This window comes from Rosa rugosa, chromosome 3 (genome assembly GCF_958449725.1).
Source record: "Rosa rugosa chromosome 3, drRosRugo1.1, whole genome shotgun sequence".
In the NCBI taxonomy this organism is placed as follows: domain Eukaryota; kingdom Viridiplantae; phylum Streptophyta; class Magnoliopsida; order Rosales; family Rosaceae; genus Rosa; species Rosa rugosa.
Genome location: NC_084822.1, coordinates 47,243,445 through 47,265,164, shown reverse-complemented (window position 1 = coordinate 47,265,164; position 21,720 = coordinate 47,243,445). Strand labels below are relative to the sequence as shown.

Sequence of the window (21,720 nt, the reverse complement as noted above, 5' to 3'; positions counted from 1 at the left end):
CATCCTTCTTGAATTGTTTCTGCCAGAGGTACCACTTTGAGGAACATCAGCACCTCTACCACCCAACCAAAAAATCACAACTGAATCAAAAGATAGGCCAGTTTCACTTTCAAAACAAGTATTCCCTTGGAGAGCGCATATACGTTTTTTTTATCTCTTAGCAAACAATTGTTAAGCATGTTCCGGGCAACACTAACCTTTCTGCTCCTCAAAAACAGATTGCCATGATAATTTCTTTCAAGGTAAGGGGTTTGTCATAAAAAAGGTTAAGTTTTGAAAATTTGTACACCTGAATTAAATCACAAGAGAATTGGAATACACAGGCTTCAAATTAGAAAACTGATAATATAGAAGATCAAGATCAAGTGCAAAAACCAATAAATAGATAGCAAAACATACGAAACTTCATACATAGTACAAAGATCCTGAAACTTCGTTCAACTACAAAGCAAAGTAATTTAGTCCAAAACAAACAAAGATGCTGGTTCTTTAAAACTAGCCTATCAAAACAACTTGAAACACATGGACCATCAACAGCCATCCATCTATCAGTTATCTTCATAGGACTCACTTCTTGGATTTCTTAGATGCCCTGCAAGCAAGTACATGAGATTGTTAAGTAAAACTAAATAAAAACGAGTACATGAGTCTAGTAAACCTAAATAAACATGATTTGTAGACATAATGTTCTCAAAGAGTGAACTTACTGTGTTGATGCGTCAACTGGCGCTCTCTCTCCAGGTCCCTAAACACATTATAGAAGAATAAGCACCGTAAGAACATAAACTCTTATCATTATAATCCAGAACAGACCATAATTGTCAGTTTACTGTATTAGTACTTCAGTAGAATATAGTTTGTTCAGACTTAGCAAAGTAGGGAACACTGAACCAGACAAATGCAAAACTATCTGATTGATTATTCCAACAATACCTGAGCCAAACGTTCTTCCCTCCTAGCATTTTTCCTCTCCCTGCTAGCCTTGTTCTTGGCACGCTTAGCTTCAAACTGGTCAGATAAAGTCTTCTCTCTTGCCTTCTCGGCCTTAGACTTGTGGATGCTCTCCATGAGCACTCTCTTGTTCTTGAAAACATTACCCTTAACCTTCATGTACATGTCATGGTACATGTGCTTGTCAATCTTCTTTGCCTCCCGGTACTTGCGAAGCAACCGCCTGAGGACACGCATCCTGCGCATCCAGAGGATTTTGGTTGGAAGCCTTGCCTCCCTGGTACCCTTACGCTTACCTAAAATATTCAGAAACCACATATAAAATGTCACACACTGCAGCTCCAAGTAACAGCAGCAATGCAAGGAACAAAATTTCTCAGCCCGAAGACTACAACAATGTCTAAATCTCATATGTAATCAATAATACCATATCCAGAGTGACGGCCCTTTCTCTTGGCCTCCTTCATACGACGTGCACGGGAGCGCGAGTGAATCTTGGTGGGCTTCCTGATGATGAACCCATCCTTGACCAACTTCCTTATGTTTTGGCCTGCAATTTGACAATCCAAACCATCATTAAGCAAGCAACACCAGCAAAGATATCCAACATATTTCATTATAAACATCCATTTATGTCGCAAATATTTCCTGCTAATTCAGAGGTAACATTAATATATTCAGAGGTAAACATAGATAAGCACAGTTCGGTATTAAAACATAGAAAACCACAGCTCATAGAATCCAACCAAATCAAGTCTTACTCTAAACACATACAGATCCCAACCCTAACCCCAACAAGACAGCCTGAGATGCCAAACAATCTACAGCACAATACTCAAACCGCAGCCTTACTTTATCTATGTCTCATCGATATATCAACATCAATACCAAATAGTTCACAGAATCAAACAGATCCTGAAGAAGAACAGACGAAAATGAAAGCAGACTAAAGAGAATCGAACAGAGAGATAGAGGGGGAGAGCTTACGAGAGTTGGCCATGGAGATGTCGCTGACTTCATTGGGGTCAAGCCAGACCTTTCCCTGACCACACTTGAGGACGCTGGCGGCGAGCCGCTTCTGGAGCTTGAGCGAAACCATGTCTCTTACCTCCTCACTTTTCTTCAGAGCAGCTGCAGCTATAGCAGAGAGGCTAGAGTTGTGTGGAAGAGACGCTCTTATATACCACTTGCGTTTGTGGTTTACACCTAGGGTTTCGATTTTGGGTCTTGCAACTCTCGGCCCATTAAACACGCTATTGTATCTGGTATTTTTATTAGCCCAATACCAGGCCCAATTGACTTTGTTTGGTCCGGTTGAAAAGTCTAATATTATTTCTTTTTCTCTTAATTTGGCCTGGCTTCCTCGTATTATTTTGACCCATTGTATATGGTGCGACTAGTAGCATATGCATTGCATATCACGTCCAAATTTTCTAGTTGATTCCAATCTTGGAGGCCAAGTTTACTTGCGGCCTAAGTTTAGTTCTATGTCAATCTATGATTCTATGTATGTAATACTTGCATCATAATATATAAGCACGCAGTCAAGACTGTAGCTTTAAGGGGGTCGAGATATAAAGTACCAAAAAAAAAAATTAACAATTTCAAATCAATTGACAGTATTATTATGTATTAATTGAAACCGAACTCATTATTTGTGCATAATTTTGAACTCTATAATCGTCTGTTGTAAAATTTCATTTATTATATATTTTTATACGGAATTTCATTTAATATTATTTCCATGTACATGACTATATTTAAAACTTAAATGTATGGAAAATAGGACAATTATTAGGTTCACCCCTAGGGTGAATGAGCATATTCACCTCCATTGTCGATTAACATACTTTTACTTAATAAATTTATAATCCAACGGTCCATATCTTAAATTAGTCTTTAAAGATCATTTTTATTAAAAATCAATCGAATCGGAAATCGTTTAATTATCTAATTGAATCAAACAAATGGATGGTTCTAACAACACTTACTACTATTATGATGAACCGTCCATGTATTTCATATAAATGAATAACTAAAAGGTCTTCAATTTGATTGATTTTCTGCAGAGCTAATCTTTGTGGTACGTTATACAACATGAATGGTTTGATTAGAAAATTATAAAGTTATTATGCGTTAATCACAAGAGAGAGTGAATATGCTCATTTACCCAATAGGTGAACATAGAATTATCCTGGAAAATAAATAGTTAATAAAGTAGATAAAATTTTACAAAAGCTATAATTAATTTATTCTGATGATGATATGGCAAGAGGCAATGAGGAAGGAAATGTATAGTCCAAAATCAACGTAGTCGTAACATGTCGCGATATTATTGGAAAAGGGGGCCAAACCTGTACAATTATAATCATATAATAACACGGTATAACTAATATGTTTTCAAAAACTATGGGAGTGTTAGGGCAGCGTTTGGCAAATGGTAGAGATAACCCATTGTGAGGGTCCTTTTAGAATTAAGCAATGAGTAGGCCAAAATCAACCGAATAATTTGATTAATGGGAAGAGTGTGTATGTGATTTAAATCATATAAAAAACAAATGAGGCTTAACGGTATGAAGCATGTTGTGGAAGTTAGAAACACACTGCGGTGAGATAATTGGAGGGTTTTTTGATTTGGAGTTTCTGAAAAATTGGTTTGTAGGGAAGGTTTGGGAAAATGGCTGAACGTTGGACTTATGCTTGAAGGCTTGATTTGCTATAGGTGTTTCTAAGTTTTTTGGGTTTTGCTCCATGATCTGTTTATTATTGCAAGAGTTCCCCTTTTTATAAGCTCCATTAGAGGATTTTAGTTTCTAGGTAAAAGGAAATTACCTTCTTTTGAATGAAATGAATGAAATGAGGTTCCTTCCTAAATTCAATTAAGAAAGGACCAGCTTACTTGAATGACAATCACAATTGTTGGCACCGAGGCTTTGAAGTTGGACGTTGCTTGCTGCAATGAAGTTCACTGCAATGGATTAAGGCAGCGATGGTGCAAGAGTTGCAGGTATCGAAATTTTCATGTTGTTAGGTTATAGCAGCGCCTAGGATGTCAACCATGCAGCTGGCATCAAAACAGGTTTAAATCACCGTGTCAAGAGTCAAGACTAAAGGTGTTATTACATCATTTATAGATTGTACGTTGTAGCTCTGATTTTGTCGTCCCAGGTACAAGTTTACTTCTGCATGGCCTCTAGGCTACCAACAGACCATAGGGTATTAGAGAGATCAGTCCAGGAATTATTGTTTTTTCATCATGAAATGAAAGACTAGTCCATCTGTTTAGGCAGCAAATTCCTGGCCTTGATACTTAAACTGGCATTACTAGCATTACTCTGTTTAAGCCTCAACAGATGCTGCCCAATATGGCGGGGGCCCTACCTCTCACCATTTATTAATTCTCTTCTCATCCAAGAATTAAGAATTTAACAAAAATCTAAGTTCCTCCCTACAAAACAATGAGAGTAGCGAATGGGTGACATCTGTATCCCTACAAAACAATGAGAGTAGCGAATGGGTGACATCTGTATGCCTCCGAAAAAAATAATTAAAATTGGTCTTTATTGCAATGCGTAAGGAAGCTAAAGTGAGAAGCCTTTGGAATCCGAAGCCTTTCATCACTTTACCAAATTATCGATCTGTTGTGCAAAACAGCTCTCTCTCTCTCTCTCTCTGTTTTTGCCTGTGTTGAATCTAATGCCATATTTCCTCTCGGATCTACCCACCAGCGCATCTGAATTCATTTCTACGGCACTCCATGAGCATTCCGAACTACATATCAGTCACTAACCAATAGACTCTTTTCTGGTGAGGAGCTAGCTAGCTTCTTTTTTTTATTTCACCATTTCAATTGTTAGATCCCATGTCCTGGTTGGTAATCGACATCAGGTTTTCTTTTTTGATTGGGTTCTGCAAGTAGAGAAAGCCACATAACTATCTTCTAATCTAGTTTTTTTTTTTTTTTGGGTATTTGGTGTCTGATGCTTATTTTATTGAGATTTAGTTGTGCTGCTCATATGGGTTTTTTTTTTTTTTCTTTTGAGAATAGTCTACTCATATGTTTTTAATGAAAACGATTGTTTAATGGACTAGGTGCTTTATAAGATTTAACTTGTACGAGTTCAGGTCTTTAGGATATGGAACAGAAAGCTGCAATAGCGTATGATCTAGCTGCAACAGAAACTGAAATATGCCAAGTCCTCCTCCAATCATCACCTTGGATTTACTTTCATTATTTCAGTTCTTGGAGGACTTGGCAATATATATCTTTTGTTTAGCATTTTACTAAATTGCAATTGATGCTTATTTTGCAGTCAGTAATATAGAAGAAATAACTTCAGGAAACGACGAACAAGAGAAGATCATTTGCTTGTTCATTTTCACCATAAAGCAATCTAAAAAATGTCTGATCCTTACCCTCCTTGTGATGGCGGAGAACGTGGATGCCCCAGTCTAAGTTTGAACTCTCTCTCTCTCTCTCTCTCTCTCTCTCTCTCTCTCTGTGAATACTATTTCTCATATTTTAATACTATTGTTTGATTTCTCACAGGATACAAATATTCATGGCCTGAGTTAGTTGGAAAACCTGGGAAATTAGCTAAACAAATAATAGAGAAGGACAACCACTTTGTTACAGTCTTGATCCTAAAACCAGGCGATTCAATAACTGGAGACCGTTGTTGCAACCGTGTGTATTTTTGGGTGGATGACCATGGCAATGTTACAAGCTACTATCCACCCAGAATAGGGTAACGAGGAACCTTGTGATCTGTTGTATACCTTGTGATCGATCATTTGTGAGCCCAACCTTATTTAAAATAAATTCCCAATAATTAGAAATATATGTTACCCTTTGATAATAAGAAATACAATATTTTTCAAATGAGATTGAATGTGAAATACAGTTTTCTTCCTAAAGGAGTAAATCATGTCACCAGACAGAATTACATAATATTTTCGTGTGCAACAGTAAGGGCAATGGTGCCAACCTCGGAAGCCCTGCCATTAGCGTCTAAATTGTCATGAACTCATGACCGCCAGCTTCCTTTGGTTCACTTCATCCCATTGCTTATCTAGCACACACAAGTATAGAAATATGGAAGCTGTTTTAACAATTTAAGGTTTCACCAATAGAAATATGGATTTCCGGATACAAACAACATTTCCGTACACAGACAACGATATGGTGAACCGTAGTATTTCTATCATGAAATCTTCGACGACCTCGATCAATCACCGGCGTCATTATGGAAAGGACAATATAGCTTGGATTTTCAGAGAAGAGAAAAGAGACACACGGACTAGCACTACTATTTTCTCTTGAAAAGGCTAGGATTGAGGTGCTTCATTAATATATAGATACGGGGTCTGTGGGTATTAGTTTCGTATATCCGTACGCAATTCTACTGCGCAAGCCTGTTGGCTTATTTACTTCATCTGAGACACTGAAATTGAGTTGCAGAAGGATCGAGTTTTAATTTGATACAAACATGTAACCACATGCTTCAATTTTAATTTGTTACAAACTTGTAACCACATGTATATATTAATCAATTTGTCTCATATCTTCCATGTTATGGATATGAGGATATCCATCTTCTATTCAGATTAGGTTTTATATATATATACACACACACACACACTTCTATATCTTTATATTTAGGTTTCCTCCATATCTACATGCATTGTGTCTCAAGTCAATACTACAAATGAATCACAGGGTGCGGCCCGGCCGATTCTCATCATACAACTTAACTCTTCAAGCTAGCAAGCCTCCAGTAGCTTTGTAAGTTGAACAGAGATTTAAGTACTGCCACTGTGTCCAGTGATCGATTTCATTGCCGACGTCTAGGGTTTGAAAAGATTTTGTTTCACTCTTTTTTTCAGAAACAAAGAAAAGCAGATAGCCGTGTCTCTTCACACAAAAAGGACAGAGGCAAACATGTCTATCACAGTTTTTGAGAAGGATAAGCAGGAAGCCAATCCTCTCAAAGAATTAAATGAGGTATATATAATTTCTTCATTGTAACTATTCTATAATCATGACAATTTATTTATTGTAGTTTGCAAAATATTATACATCGAAATTATCTGCATATTAAGTTTTACTCCTTACAGACACTTCGCAGGCTTCAGAATCAGAAGCATAAGCTTGAGAAGAAGGTCTGTGCAAATTATTGGAAGGCTCAACGATTAAACGCAGCTGTAGAGAGTAAGAAGGCCCTACATATTAATAAAGTATATAATCAATACGGTAAAACCCCTATCTACGTACGAATGTGTGTGTGTGTGTAGGTTATCTATGCATACCTATCACTTTTTGGATTGATTAATTTTATATACCTTGAAGATCTAATTTGAAAATATGATTCATACACAGTGTTGAGAGAATGTACAGAGAAGAAGGGACGCTTACAGAAGAAAATCGACAAGCTTATAAATTTCAGCTTTTGCATTGAGAATCAGGTATGTACATGTAAATGTACAAAATTATTGTTTCAAATTCGAAACAGTGATGAAATTCATTTAAGAGTATAGCCGATTTTCAATATTTTTTTCCTTTATTATTTTAGATTACTTTACTGGAAGGACATGCTAATATTGGGAAAACACCTGTTTATGATGACTCACCAACAAACGAAGAATCTGCAATGAAATCTAAGGACATGGAAATGACAATGTAAGTTGAATTTGATATACATTCCATTAATTTTCAAGGGACTCGAGGGTAATAGTATATCATTTGCTCTGCTTAAGTACATTAGTGCCTCCTAACTTTGGCCTTAATTTTGTATAGGAACAATGATGAATTGAGGGAAATGATAGATGAGATCAATAAGGACATTGAATACATGCAATTGAAATCCTCAGAAAAATTAAGGAGGCGTTGTCGGCACACATTGAACAAACCATTTGTTTCAATGAAGAATAATCTCTGCAAGCTGTTTCAAGGTGATAAATCAGTTATGATATCATGGAGTAAGCCTGGCAATGGTGCTTTTAGATTGAATGTTGATGGATCCAAGTCTAATGGTGGTTTGATTGGTGCGGGGGGAGTGATTAGAGACAGTTCTCCAGTTAGGAGTGTTACAGGCTGAGGCTTGGGGAATTTTCCATGGTCTACAGTTGGCTGTGGGTTTAATTTACTGATTAAGAATATTGTTGTGGAATCTGACTCTACTGTTTTGGTCAGTGTCCTCCAAAGAAATGACTTTATGCTTCACCCTCTTGGTACTCTGTTCAGGAATTGCAGGCATTTTAATGGATTATTTTGATGATTGTCAACTCAAACATATTCACAGGGAAGGGAATATCAGTCACTCTAATGGTCTATGCATTCTTTACAGACCTCCTCCTTTGGTGACTGAGGCGTTATTTGATGATATTGGTGTTGCAAGACCTAGTAAAATTAGAATTGGCCAGGTACTTGGCTAGTTAATGTTCTCTGTTCCTTTTTGAGTTTTGGGGCGTTCTGCCTCCATTGTACCAAAAAAACAAACAAAGGGTGAAAAATCAGTTAGTGAAGGTACTAATCAGACAACAAATGAAGGCCCGAGTCGCACAACTCAACCAACAAACTAACATAGGCATTTTTTTTTTCACTAATTTCAAGAGATCTGTTAGGATCTGAACATTCTTGAGCAAATTGACCGGTACTAATTGCTTTTGCTCAATCGAAAAAAGAAGAAGAAGAAATTACTTGCTTTCTCTCGATGAAAAAATGGGCCTTAAAGCCCACAACTGACAAAGCGCTCAAACAAAACTCAACTCATGTCTCATGACTCATGCTAATGGTTTCAAAACTCCCGAAAGCTTTGAATGCACCGCTAGTTCCCCCATTCCTATTCCTACATCTTTCGATACAAACCAAGCTACTCCTCCATCTCCACTAATCGAAAACCAGATTCCCAAGCTACATATTGCTTCTTTTTCACAAATCTCTGTTGTTGTACTCATCATTTTTTGCCTTCCTCCTCTTAAGGGTCTCACCAAGTCAAAATATCAAAGATCATAACAGATGACTTTCTTGGCGACCCAATGTGTCGTCGCCTCAATCCCAGCATACCCAGTTTGTAATCATCAGCCCAAACCTCCTCGGTGCCTCTCCCAGAGAATCCAATCGAAATCGGACAGAATCCCAGTTGTTAAAACCCAACAGTCGAGCTTTCCAACTACTCAGGAATCGAGAAGAGAGTGAGTTTCCCTACCTGCCATGCCATTTTCAAAAACCACCTGGTGTGTATTCCATGGAACTCACCTGGTCTAATTGTCCTACAGGTCTGAGTGTGAGTGCTTCAATCTGTACGAGGAGCTAGTTCCTTACAGGCAAGCTTGGTCTTGGCAGAAGAGCATTGTCAAGGAGAAAAAGGCTCTGATTGAGAGGAACGAGGACTGCCCGGACTCGCTGTTTGTTCTTCAGCATCCTCCTGTTTATACAATGGGCACTGGTAGCTCAGAAAAGTTCCTCAATTTTGACCTCAAGGATGCTCCATTTGATGTTCACCGGACCGAACGCGGCGGCGAGGTTACATATCATGGTCCTGGTCAGGTAGTGATGTCAACTAATTGCTTGTGTCAGGGTCAGGGTTAGTTCCTGTTGGATGCAATTTGTGTAGCTAACTCTTGATGCATGTTTGTGGCAGTGTAGTTAGTAATGTACCCCATTATAAATCTCCGGAATCACAAAATGGATCTTCATTGGTACCTCAGGTCACTTGAGGAGGTGATCATTCGCGCTCTTTCAAAGACATTTTCGATCAAGGCATCTCGGCTTGAGGGTTTAACTGGTGTTTGGCATGGTATGCTTTTCTTTACTTTTGTTATATTAGCATCATTTGTAATTGCTAAATGGAAATCAGACCAGAAGTATAAATTTTATGTAACTTTTCTTCAGGAAACCAGAAACTGGCAGCCATTGGTATACGAGTGTCTCAGTGGATAGCTTATCACGGTTTGGCACTGAACGTAACCACAGATTTAACTCCTTTTCGTTGGATAGTACCGTGTGGTTTACAAAACTATCAGGTCGGAAGCATTAGAGGGTTGTTAGGGGAGTTTGAGTCATTTGACGATAGTAGTAGAAAACAGCTACCAGATCCTGATGATGGCCAGCTACTTAATATTGCTTGTAAATCTTTGATCAATGAGTTTTCAGAAGTTTTTCAGGTTGGAATCAATTATGCAACCATCTCGAGGTTAGAGTTTTTAGAAAGTGAACCTGTAAAGCCTCTAAAAGAGGAAGTAATTTAGTTGTGGGATTCAGGTCAACATTTCTAATTGCTGGTGTGAAACAGATCTTAACACTCTTGAACATTTTCATTTCCAATCTGTTCCTAGAGGAGTAGGTCATGTCACCAAACAGAATTGCGTAATAGTTTTGTGAGCAACAACAGTAAGGGCAATGGTGCCAACCTCAGAAACCCTGCCATTAGCGTCCAAATTGTCACGACCGCCAGTTTCATTTTGGTTCACTTCAGCCCGTTGCTTTTCTAGCACAGTAAGTATAGAACACTTGTTTCGCATTGAATGTTTCAAATGCGACAAAAGTGAGCAGCAAAGATAACATCACTTTTCCGTCCTTTTTATCTCTTGGAAACTAGATTGCATTGTCAACCTGTGAGGTTTGGAACCCTTTTGAGCAAGTTTGAGTTACTGAACTGTTTTCAAAAGAATTTAGGTGTATCATCATGTAGTATGTGTATTTTGACATTAGTCGAATTGAAGTGGAGTCTGTAATTTTACATATTTAAACTTTTTTAATTAAGTAACATTTTGATGATTGATTACAGGATAAGCACTAATAATGATTAATGAATGTGAAAGTATGAAGGTGTGATACTATTGATATCCAGTTACTTTTGTCCGTTGTTGCTTGCATGTCTTGATTGACAGACAAGATTTGATTATGAATTTGTGATGTCCTCTTATTTCATTCTCCTTCTGTTTAATTTGATGTTTGGACTTTGAAGGCCTCTGTTTGGAATAACTTGCGTGAAGTTTGCCTTAAAATATTGGTAGATGTGTTATCTGCTTCTAATTTCTGCTGTTTTTGCGAGTGAATTTTATAAAGCTAGGTTGTCTTAGTGTCTTATATACTCTCTAAATGGATGTTGATGTAGTTGAGGCCGCTGCTTTTGGGCAATCAGACTCATAGTCCTTTGCCTGATTTGAGTTATTACTTTTATTTCTACTTCTTGCTAATTTGCATATCCTTAAACTTCTCAAGCACTGCATATCCTTCCAGATTTTTATGCAGTCTGAAGCAAGCATACTTACCCAGATTCATATAGATGTGCAGTGTTGCTCTCTACTTTTGAGGTTCCTTCTCTGTTAAACTTTTGTTTTTCATGTGAGAGGTGGAGATTGTGAACACCAGATGCTTATTATGCTCTTGATACCACGTTTTATAACACCTATTTATAGATGTCAGTATTTTATGCTTTGGAAACATTTGGATTAAGATTATTAATCATTATGATTCAGGCACTACGATGAAACTAACCTGCTTTCTTTTATTCTAGTTTCTTATACAATGTTAATCTGTTTGTGTGATGGTAGGCTTTAAAATATAATGTTTCAGCCGTGTCTATTAAGTTTATATATAGATAGGCAGGAGATGATGCAAATCTTCCCATATGCAGGTAGTAGGATGACTTAGAACTTTTAAGTTGCCTTTTTTCCTTTTATGGGTCATAATAGTGACCTCTTGAGCGTCACAGACTGTATGGTATTGGTTTGGTTATGGGATTCTCAATGTGGATTAGTTGGCCTAATCAACAATGTAAAATGTATTAAATGGCCTCAAGGTGCATAATATTCCTCCAACTGCCCGAGCAACTACTTCCAAGTTTCAATGCATGAATGATGCTGGCTAGGATCATATTTTGCGCTGCAGTCCTTTTGGCAACACTCGCTGTGATTCTTCTGGCTTTGGTTTCTCCAGTACCCGAAAGAAAGCCATCACAGCCTTGGCTGGACCTTTCCTTGTACATCCAGCAGCCACACATTGCAAGCTCCAATGCGCATCAATCGGTGGCACAATCAGACCCCGGGGCATTCATCTTCCACCGCAAGCTCACGGAGGGACCTGAGAACACCTCTCGGGTAGTCGGAAAAGCCCAAGGTTTCATTATCCCTATGGAAGACTTTGCACAATCAGCATTCAATATTATCTACCTAACCTTTCACACGCCTGAGTATTCTGGCAGCCTTAGCGTTCAGGCCAGGCATGTATCCCGCAAAGACACAGAAGAGCTCACTGTGATGGGTGGAACAGGATCATTTGCCTTTGCTCGGGGACTGGCTGTCTTTGCTCAGACGGATCAGCAATCGTCGGGTGTCGAATCCACTTATCATGTAAAGCTGCAGCTTAGATTTCCTAATCAGTCTCGGACTACTGTAGGCTGATGAACCTGTTTTGATTGAATTTATTGCTTATATGAATCGGCCTATAGATAATTAGATGTCGACTTGGAGCTAATTGCGATAAGCCCTTCTGATTATTGATATATTGAAGCCATCTATCGGATTTGCAGCAATCGAAATTCTTACAGGTTTAAAATAAGAGAAGCAAGCTGTTGATGATCGTAAGGATTATTTGCATGTTTTTGAGTTTATTTGTATCCGACATTTATCGAGAAGGAAATAATGTAACTAATAGGTAGCACACTTTGCTAGGTTAGATCATGCTATTGATCTTTCTAGGTTAGATCATGCTATTGATCTTTCTGTAGATGTGGCTCTTGGGTTCTCACAAAATGTCATCTACGATGATATGTGTAATTCTACTATGAGTGCTGGAGGTGCAGGTATTACGTCCCTCTCGATGCGACAAACTTTAATAAATAATAATATGATCGTAGAGATGAGCCTCCCAGTTTGATTAGATTTCAATCTCCTTATTCAAAAAAGAAATAAGAGAAGCAAGCAGGAGTTCAAATTTGTCTACTAATTCAACTAAAGATTCAAGAGGGTACTTTCAACAAAAAACAAAAACATAAAGAGTCAGTTGGGCTAGATTGCAGCTAACCCAGTCCGGCATAAATTTACTACCCAGTCCAAATCTGCATGTAGAAGAATTGTCGTAGCAGAAGGCCCAATTACAAGAGAAAAGGCTGCTCCATGATTACGTAGGCATAATCTATGGAGTTACGATATAGACCAGTAGTACGATAAACGTACAAGTTTGAATAGTGGGCTAAAAAATAAGTACAAGTTTATCAAGGTGAGAATCAACTGGCGCCCACAAATTTAAACAATGGAATCTGGTAAAGCATCCAAAACCAGTAGCGCTGCTGGGAATGGGAATGGGATTCCCACGTCCCAACAAAGCCACCCGGAATCATGCAACTTGCAAATTCTGCATCATCATTCATCGCCATGTTTTTTGTCTTCGTTAATAATGTTTCGTTTTTTTTTTTTTTTGGTCGAAAATTGTTAATGATTTTTTCTATAATGCAAAGATTTTGTTAATGAATTTTTCCTATCATGCAAAGACGAATCGGTATAATTTCATCAGTAATTGGAGTTGGATAAAACAGCTCCCACAAATCGATTTAATTGGATTTAGGTTGCCATTTTTTTCAATCTGATTAACTAGTGCTCTTTGGATTTTATCGAGTAATTGTTAATTTCTTGTTGGTGATGCTAGTAAAGACAGAGTACTGTTGGCAATCGATTCAAGCCGCTTTTTTGTAGAACAATTCTTTAACAGGATCATAAGAAACTAAAATGAAAACTGAAAAAAATTCAAACTTCTTATTACAAAATAATGAAAATTAGCATTTTGATACAGTTCTTATAACTAAGACCGAGATACAAATTAAACAAGAATCAATGATCAAATTCATCAATTCGACCATCATCAATCGAAGGAAGATGTGACAGAAGCAGGAACATTCTCATTCTCATCATCAAAGCTCCACAGATCGCCAACCATGCTTTCCTGCGCAGCAGGATTTACAGGGGCTGTGGACTGCCCATCCAGATAGGGAATCTGATAGAACTTCATGTAGTTCTCAAACGCCAGTAGCTCCTCAGAAAGCTTCTGCACTTCATTCTCCTCAGCGGCCACAATCGCATTACCTTGTGTTGATTCCTCTCTCTCTTTCCCATTGTGATTGCAACCCACCAACCCTGTACAGGAGTAAGTCCCCTCTGAACCAGACCCAGAATTCTCTTCCCCAGAAACAACAATTGGGTCAGTCTTAACCACCACCGAGTTAAAACCATTTGAACCATTTGAATTTGAGGGAAATGCTGCACTCTGGTTCAGATCATAACCAAAACCCATATCAAAGCCTTTTGGGATATGATTGTCATTGAAATTACCTGTATTGGGTTGAAATGGATGAGGATTGGAATTTTTCAGATGAGTCTGATGGGGGTACTCTTGGTCATCTTCATTAGGAAAATTAACCTTGGCTTTCTTGCCACGGATTTTGCGAGCCTCCCTGTCATAAGCTCTGGCTGCTTCTTCAGCGGTGTTGAAGGTACCGAGCCAGACTCGGACTCCTTTTCTGGGGTCGCGAATCTCAGCGGCCCATTTGCCCCATGGGCGCTGCCTGATGCCTCTGTAGAGGTTCTTCCTCTGCCTCTTGGCGGGCTTCTGTTCTTCCAGACCCCCTGTTTGTGTAAAATGCCTCACTCAGAATGTAATCGAAACTTTTCATCTTTTAACGGGATACATAACAAATAGCAGCATACCTGAAAAGGGTTGGGATGTTTTGCTCGGAGGTGAGTCCTTGTGAGTAGGTGGGGTGAGATCTAAGTTGAAGAAGAAATTGTCGGGATTGAGCTTCGCGAAGGGCGAGTTGGGCCATATCTCAGAGGCGGAGTCACGGCGGCCGCGGTTGCGAGGGATGAATTCAGCTATTATAGCACCGCCGCACATTCTTGAGCTTCAAGAGACTTGGATTTGTGAGAGGTTTTGTTGAAATGAGAGGGGGAAATAATGAGAGGAGATGTTTAAGAGGGAAAGGGTTTTAGGACGAGGGAGAAATGAAGAGGGAGGAGGGGGCTTTTGTACGAGGAGAATTGACGCTGCTTGTATGGATATGTCGTAACGTGGAAGTTTCGTTGGGGATTTACCTCGGTATTTATCTTACCATATTAGTTAGCCTTTATCGTCACCACAAATATTATTGGATCTTGCGTGGCTGCCAAGGATGTCCAAGGCATAGGATGGATCGGACTGCAGTATAAAATGAGCAAGTGGCCTTTCACTTTGTCATACAGCTCGAAGTGACAGCTGGTCCCTCACAAGAATGGTAAATGGTAAACAGTAAATGCTTGCATCATCTTTTTTTTTTTTTTTTTTTTTGAGGATGTAAATGCTTGCATCATCGAAATTTTACGAATTGTGATTAGACGTTTGTATAATAAAAAGGCTTGACCGCCCTATGAAAATTTGTCTCAACGTGTAAATCATTCATGTCAGACACTGTGACATTGCAAAAAAAATTAAAGTAAAGTTTGCAAGCGATAGCGTTTTTGTAACTTGCAGATTGCGATAACAAACTGTGAGAATGCCAACTGCAAGAACATAAAAAAATAAATTACAAACAACTTAACTTATAGAAGAGATTGCAAACAGAAAAAACTTAAAAGACAAGAACAACGGTTAACTTTCAAAAATTTTAGAGTAAAATTAAAATTTAACCCATGAAAGCTAAGCACGGCACTCTCAGATTTAGTTAAAATTAACATCGTGCATTGTCAAATGGTGATTTGATGAGCCGACAATATGCCAACACAATCTAAATTGCTACACAAGTCAAGAGATTAAGGAATTAAGAACACTTGGAAACCCGGCAGTAAGGTAGTAAAGCACATCGTACTTGAGTAGACAAGCGTTACTGTACTCACAGCAAGTGGAATTATAAAATAGCAACTGGGGATTAATATACACTTTAATTTGGTTCACCAATGTTTACCGAGTTCTCAAAGAAGTCGGTAGATGCTTTAAGTAATACTGATACTACTAGTTGTTTTGAACCCAGTATATTAAAGCACATTGTATGATTACGTGATTGGCATAATCCATGTTGGTTGACTCGTAATCAAAGAGGTGGGATTGAACTGATCAACAGCAAAAGCACGTTGGCAGCTAGCTTCATATTGACTGTCAATGTTTGTAACATGCTTGAGATAGTCTAGTCCAATTTGGCATTACCATCTTCCCAGGTCCAAATTGCTACAGTTAGAAATGTTTACTCTCATAATGGTAGAAAATATGTGTTGCAAGTCAATTAGGTTTTGAGAATACTAGCTGGCATCCAAATGTCTTCTCATGATTGGATTCAAATACTTCTTGCTGAAAATTTTGGATAGATTTAAATGAACCATGTAATTTGAAAATTTAAAAGATAAACTAAAATAAGATTGAACCAATCGTTTATTTGCAAATTCTTATTTGATATTAAAGTCCCAACAAATTAAAGCACAAATATTGGCACTGCAACATTAGTGATTGAAACCAGGAAAATTCACGATCGAAAAGAAAATGTATGAAAGTGGATTTGGTTGGAAATGGAAGTCGATGAAGTTCATCTATTAGCTAAAAAGAAAAAGGAAAATATATTATTTTGTTATGTTTATTTTTTAGTTAAATTTTTAATAGTGAAGTGATATTAATTTATGAAAAGGGCTAAGATATTTTAAGTTAGATAGTGCACAGGGCTGGTGGTTGTGGGGCTCTTCTTCTGGTCCCATCGGCCGGTGTGACGGTAGTTGTGTCTATGGTGGCGGCGCCGGCAATACTGTGGAGGAAGAAGGTTGCTCACCTAAGGTTTGGCACGGTTAGGCTCTTTGTACCTTGGTGTGGGCTTGGTGATTTTGGACTGACAAAATTGTTAGGTTTTTACTTTTTCATTTTAGTTTTGAGTCTTCATCGATGATGGGCCTATTCTTTTTCATTCTTTTGAGTAAGGAATATCGACAAGAAACTAAAAGCTTCGTTGGAGATGGTCTTTTGCCATCTGGCAGCCCAACGTCTACTTTTGACTGTCCAAATTCGTTTTCAACCCATATGCCATTTACACGTGTATTTGACAATTTGAGGCTTTCTGTCAAATTTGACATCCCAAACCTCATCTGTCTTTTTTTTTATTTTTATTTTTATTATTATTTCTCTCTCTTCTCCCTCTTCCTTTTCCCTTTTCCCTTTTCCCTTTTCCTTCTCAGTTCTCACAGAACATCAAAATCCCTTATTAATCAAGAACATCAAAATCCATGATTAATCAAAAAAGTTATTTTCTGCTATCTTCTTTCGTCGACCTCATTCTCCACATCTGGGTCCTCGGCATCTCTATCATCACTTGTTTAATTTACCAATCGGATGAATGATTTTGCAACAACAATTTTCAATTAAGGGGCAGCACCCACAACGAAATCAAAACCAACAATACCAAGGTCTCAAGGAACTCTTCAGCATAAGCTTGAGCGAATTGATTCTGAAGCTAGTTCTTGAAAATGTCAGGGTTGAATTGCCTTGAAGAAGATCTGCTTGACAACGATGAAAAATCCATCATTGCTCACTGAAAATCATCCTCGACTCTCTTTCTTGATTTGTCTCTCCCTCTTTGTTAAGCATCTACAACCCTACAGTCCTACACAACTCCTATCGCTGCTCTCTTTCCATGGCTTCTTGAAGAGAAGAGATACAGAAGAAAAGAGATAGAGAAGAAAGAGAAAGTTGGTTTTATTATATTTTATATAATATTTGAAAAAGAAAAATAATAAAATAATATTTAAATTTGACATCTCTATTAGAGTAGAAGTTTGTCAAAAACAACAATTGCTACATCATCTTTCAAATTCAAATTTGACATAAGCATTTTGACCAATTTATTGGAGATGCTCTTAGGTAATTTTATTTAATTTTGGAGTTATTTGGTTTCTTGTTTTTGTGCTTAATAAAAAAAAAGGTAGTTGTGCTACAGGTGTGCTTAGTAGTATGCATGTGTGAGGAGTGTGCTAGTGTTGTGTAGTCTATGTAATGATTTCTCCTAACATCATTTTCATATTGCTACCTTGCTGAAATGCATAATGGTGGATTGGTGGATGACATTTTTAACTCAAGTTAGACAGTGTAAGTGACTTAATCTAAGCTATTAGTTGTATCTAAGAGTCTAACCAGTTAGCTCTAGAGCATACTAATCAATGAGAGAATATAATCCCCAAGAAATATATTATTGATAGGAACTAACTACTAAGAAACACATTAAAAAAGATGACTATCCTGAAGAAAATCAGAACCTAGCTTCTATCAACCAAAGAAAAAAAAACCTGAAAATAGAAGAAATTGAGCTAAAGAGGGTAACAATATTAGAAGTTTCTTATCCCTACAAGGCTACACGTACGCCCTAGTTCGAACATTCTATAGCCTTGAAACTAGGAGATGGAGATGCTTGACTAGAACTCAAAGGAAGCTTCAGCCTGCAGTTCCATTCACGTTTATGAAACCTTGCGTATTCGTTTATCCTCATAGTGCCACCACGTACGTCAATACTACAAACACCCGCACCACTCCCCCAGTTAAACTGGGAGAGTTCATTTTTCGAAAACCTCACTAACGGCTGTCCTTGAAGAATTGTATGCAGAACGGTCGTGTTCTGGTGGCGTTGTCTGAAAGGTGGTGGGCAACTCAGCAAACTCATCCTTCCCATACTTGGCAACGACTTGGATGTTCTTGTATTGCATACAGATATTTTGTTGGTGTTTTTGATGGCGAGGTCGAGCGTAAGGTTGCAGTTGAGAAAGGCTTCGTTGAGCTTGAATTATATAAGAGGGATCCGGCTCCTCTAAAGTGAAGGGGGTGTGAATTTACTTCAATTTCATAAAATCTGGACTCTCTATCTAATCTAACGGTCTTGACAACTGACACAGCACTCTTCCACAAATTTTTGGTTTTTCATCTAAACCTTAGTTAACTTGCCGTTAACTCTAGAAAAAAAAATTTGAGATTTCTGATCGTCAGTGTTTATCATCTACGTCAAGTTTCTTCTTTTTACTTTTTTTTTTAATTTCTCTTTACTTCTATGGCTGCGCACTAACCATAGAATGACTTCAGTAAATTTTTTGCACTCCGATTCTTTCCAGCCCCATCATCAATCACATCTTCATTAATTAAAATCACCAATCAATTTGAAAATAAATTAATTTAATCTGGAGTTCCTTAAGTTCTTCAAAACCACACGAATTTCTTTTCATGTCGATCTCATCCTTTTCTTTGCTTTTAGTCGTCTTTGGTCCTGTAGGATTTTTTGTTATCGCTACATTGGCTATGCGTTTTGGTTAATGACTTCAGTCCTTTATTTATTTGGAATCTGCTTGCCTCGTCTTCTCTATTTTATATTCTAGCTTGAATTGTTTGGCCATGGGATCTCTTCATCCTTGTGATGAATTTACTTCGTGGGAGTTGAAAATCTAAGATTATGAGTACCTGTGTGTTTTACTGTTTTGTAGAGGCAGTTAGTTTGAAATATTATCTCTCACCCTACTTGGGTCTCAATCTAAAAAAACTGCAAAAAGGTCATTCCATAGTTTGTGCGCAGCCATGGAAGTAAAGAGAAATAGAAAAAAAAAAAAAGTAAAAAGAAGAAACTTGACGTAGATGATAAACACTGACGATCAGAAATCTCAATTTTTTTTTTCTAGAGTTAACGGCAAGTTAACTAGGGTTTAGATGAAAAACCAAAAATTTGTGGGAGAGTGATGTGTCAATTGTCAAGACCGTTAGATTAGATAGAGAGTCCAGATTTTATGAAATTGAAGTAAATTTACTCCTTCCTCACTTTAGAGGAGCCGGATCCATATAAGAGAGGCATTAGTGACTTGACGGCAGGCTTGCGAGAAGGCCTACACCCCCAACGGCTAGGAGGATGGTGACGATCTTGAGGAGTAGTACTCCGTCTTCAGGTTTCATGGTTGAAATAAAGAAATGGCCAAAGAAATAAGAGAGAAGGCAAATGCATGGGCTGAACTATATATGTGCTCCTCGATCTTTATAGTGGTAGCATCTTTATGAAATCTAAGACACCTCAAAAAAAGGCCAAGAAAAATTGAAACAAGGGAATACCAAATCAAGTATCGGGTTGCATGCACAATATGAAAAGTAAATATATACAAAAAATCTACGGGGGTGTATTCATTTAAGAGTTTACAAGATTTTTTTGTATTTTGAAAGTCTATGACATGGGTATTCAATTGAGATTTTAAACAATCCTTTAAAATCTTGATGTATTTAATTAAAATTAAAAATTATCCATTCAAATATGTAGATATTCAAAAATATACGGATTTTTAAGGATTTCATTAAATGCTGAATTTTGGAGGATTTTATAGTGCTTTTTATACATATCAAAACTCAAAAACAATCCAACCACTTCCCAAGAGATTTTGATGGATTCTTTCTCACTAAAAAAATGAAGAAGCTCTTCACCAAAAAAAAAAAAAAAAAGCAACTCTCAATAGGTGACACTCATCCAATTAATACTCATAAAAGTGTAGGAATAAAAATTCTAGACCCAATCTAGGGTTTGTGCAGAGAGCGGTGGCGGGCCTCCAGTGATCGTCTGCTCTAGCTTTGATGTGGCTTTTCATCGTGGTCGAGAGATTTACAGGGTGCGAAGGCTGGATCTTGGTCAAGGCTTGCAATTTGATCTTGGCCAGAAGGTTTTTAGGACGGATCGGGATTGGGCTTGTTGTTAGGTCACTCGATCTGTTGAGGACGTCGACCAAGCAGGCGACGGCGTAGAGTCGGCGGACACTAGGGAGGCGGACTCGGTCTCTTGATTCCTGCTTTCCTAGTTGTTGGGATTGGATTGAGATCGTGATCTGTGTTTGCAAAAGAGCTGCAGATTGTTTGATCGGTGCTTGTTGTCCGGTTGAACGCCGCAGGCAGATCAGAGGGTTTCCTACCCAGATTTGTCTGGGCTTGGTGGTTCGCTGATTGACAATAAATGGCGTGGTGGAAGGGCCAACCACCAGAGCTAATGTCGGTGACGGCGGCGGCTATGGCCAGGCAAGGGAGTTGGGCTTCTAGTTCTATAGCTTGGGCTTGGGCCTGGGCTCAACTCGAGTCAGCAGATTTCAAAGAAAAGCAAGAAGACCAACCTGTTGCCGAGGTTGTTAGCTGCTATATTCTAGTTTTGTTTTGCTATTAGACTTTTGGATGCAAGTCTTTTTTTAGGTAGGGGTAATCTCTATGAGCTTTTCTAAGATGTTTCTAGTTGTTATTTGTACCACAATTGCGTGCCGGCAAATTAGACTAGACGAATGATTTTTCCTTAGAAAGCGAGGTTGTTCTTGCTTAGCTAGGCTTGCTTCATGCGAGCGTCCCATAGACTTTAATGAGTTTAGTTTGACTTAGATAGGTTGTCTGGTTTTTTTGCCAGATTGCTTATATAAGTGCTTGTTAGACTCTGGCCTGTTTTATGGCTTGATTATCTAATGAAATCAACTCCTATTAAAAAAAAAAAAAAAAAAGGTGGCACTCATCCATTTTTTCTTAGACCTATCTTCCCACTATCCTCCTCTGCCTCTGCTCTCATCTAATAATTTTTTTATTTTTATCACTAGCTCTGGAAGCCTTAATCCTTTTGGCTAATTAAGCTCACTTTCAATGGTATTGTTAAGATGATACATATTCACATGTTTTTTTTTTAATCAAACAGGAAGTCGGGTGCCGATATATATATATATATATATATATATATATATATATATATATATATATATATATATATTGTCACTGATATAGCATTATAG

General features: G+C 37.9%; 4 protein-coding genes and 1 long non-coding RNA gene across 5 annotated transcripts; 3 read left to right on the top strand and 2 right to left on the bottom strand.

Moving 5' to 3' along the window:
• Positions 1-361: 361 nt before the first annotated feature.
• On the bottom strand, positions 362-2,113 carry LOC133736153 (large ribosomal subunit protein eL19x). The gene is made up of 5 exons (XM_062163591.1): positions 1,939-2,113; positions 1,379-1,501; positions 934-1,247; positions 708-745; positions 362-592 (listed from the first exon to the last, which is right to left on the bottom strand). The coding sequence occupies exons 1-5, from the start codon at positions 2,048-2,050 to the stop codon at positions 568-570; spliced, it is 612 nt and encodes a 203-aa protein (XP_062019575.1). The 5' UTR covers positions 2,051-2,113; the 3' UTR covers positions 362-567.
• Positions 2,114-4,537: 2,424 nt separating this feature from the next.
• Positions 4,538-5,868, top strand: LOC133741228 (uncharacterized). The gene is made up of 3 exons (XR_009861697.1): positions 4,538-4,758; positions 5,265-5,407; positions 5,501-5,868. It is a non-coding gene; the product is annotated as an uncharacterized LOC133741228 (long non-coding RNA).
• A 2,891-nt stretch (positions 5,869-8,759) lies between these two features.
• LOC133740584 (octanoyltransferase LIP2p, chloroplastic-like) lies at positions 8,760-10,269 on the top strand. The gene is made up of 4 exons (XM_062168535.1): positions 8,760-9,144; positions 9,229-9,499; positions 9,599-9,749; positions 9,845-10,269. Exons 1-4 carry the CDS (start codon positions 8,969-8,971, stop codon positions 10,198-10,200), a joined length of 954 nt encoding a protein of 317 aa, XP_062024519.1. The 5' UTR covers positions 8,760-8,968; the 3' UTR covers positions 10,201-10,269.
• Positions 10,270-10,834: 565 nt separating this feature from the next.
• Positions 10,835-12,419, top strand: LOC133740585 (dirigent protein 1). The gene has a single exon (XM_062168536.1). The coding sequence runs from the start codon at positions 11,812-11,814 to the stop codon at positions 12,355-12,357; it is 546 nt and encodes a 181-aa protein (XP_062024520.1). The 5' UTR covers positions 10,835-11,811; the 3' UTR covers positions 12,358-12,419.
• Positions 12,420-13,681: 1,262 nt separating this feature from the next.
• LOC133738307 (ethylene-responsive transcription factor ERF071) lies at positions 13,682-14,996 on the bottom strand. The gene is made up of 2 exons (XM_062165821.1): positions 14,656-14,996; positions 13,682-14,574 (listed from the first exon to the last, which is right to left on the bottom strand). The coding sequence occupies exons 1-2, from the start codon at positions 14,840-14,842 to the stop codon at positions 13,814-13,816; spliced, it is 948 nt and encodes a 315-aa protein (XP_062021805.1). The 5' UTR covers positions 14,843-14,996; the 3' UTR covers positions 13,682-13,813.
• Positions 14,997-21,720: the final 6,724 nt, after the last annotated feature.

What these genes read in the sequence shown, in the direction of transcription:
- LOC133740585 (XM_062168536.1), top strand. Translation starts at nt 11,812, where the DNA reads ATGATGCTGGCTAGGATCATATTTTGCGCTGCAGTCCTTTTGGCAACA.
- LOC133738307 (XM_062165821.1), bottom strand. Translation starts at nt 14,842, where the DNA reads ATGTGCGGCGGTGCTATAATAGCTGAATTCATCCCTCGCAACCGCGGC. An exon ending in AACATCCCAACCCTTTTCAG is followed by an intron (nt 14,575 to 14,655) that starts GTATGCTGCTAT and finishes TTACACAAACAG; the next exon opens with GGGGTCTGGAAGAACAGAAG.
- LOC133736153 (XM_062163591.1), bottom strand. Translation starts at nt 2,050, where the DNA reads ATGGTTTCGCTCAAGCTCCAGAAGCGGCTCGCCGCCAGCGTCCTCAAG. An exon ending in CATCTCCATGGCCAACTCTC is followed by an intron (nt 1,502 to 1,938) that starts GTAAGCTCTCCC and finishes GTCAAATTGCAG; the next exon opens with GCCAAAACATAAGGAAGTTG. An exon ending in CCAGTTGACGCATCAACACA is followed by an intron (nt 593 to 707) that starts GTAAGTTCACTC and finishes ACTTGCTTGCAG; the next exon opens with GGCATCTAAGAAATCCAAGA.
- LOC133740584 (XM_062168535.1), top strand. Translation starts at nt 8,969, where the DNA reads ATGACTTTCTTGGCGACCCAATGTGTCGTCGCCTCAATCCCAGCATAC. An exon ending in ACTCAGGAATCGAGAAGAGA is followed by an intron (nt 9,145 to 9,228) that starts GTGAGTTTCCCT and finishes ATTGTCCTACAG; the next exon opens with GTCTGAGTGTGAGTGCTTCA. An exon ending in TTTAACTGGTGTTTGGCATG is followed by an intron (nt 9,750 to 9,844) that starts GTATGCTTTTCT and finishes ACTTTTCTTCAG; the next exon opens with GAAACCAGAAACTGGCAGCC.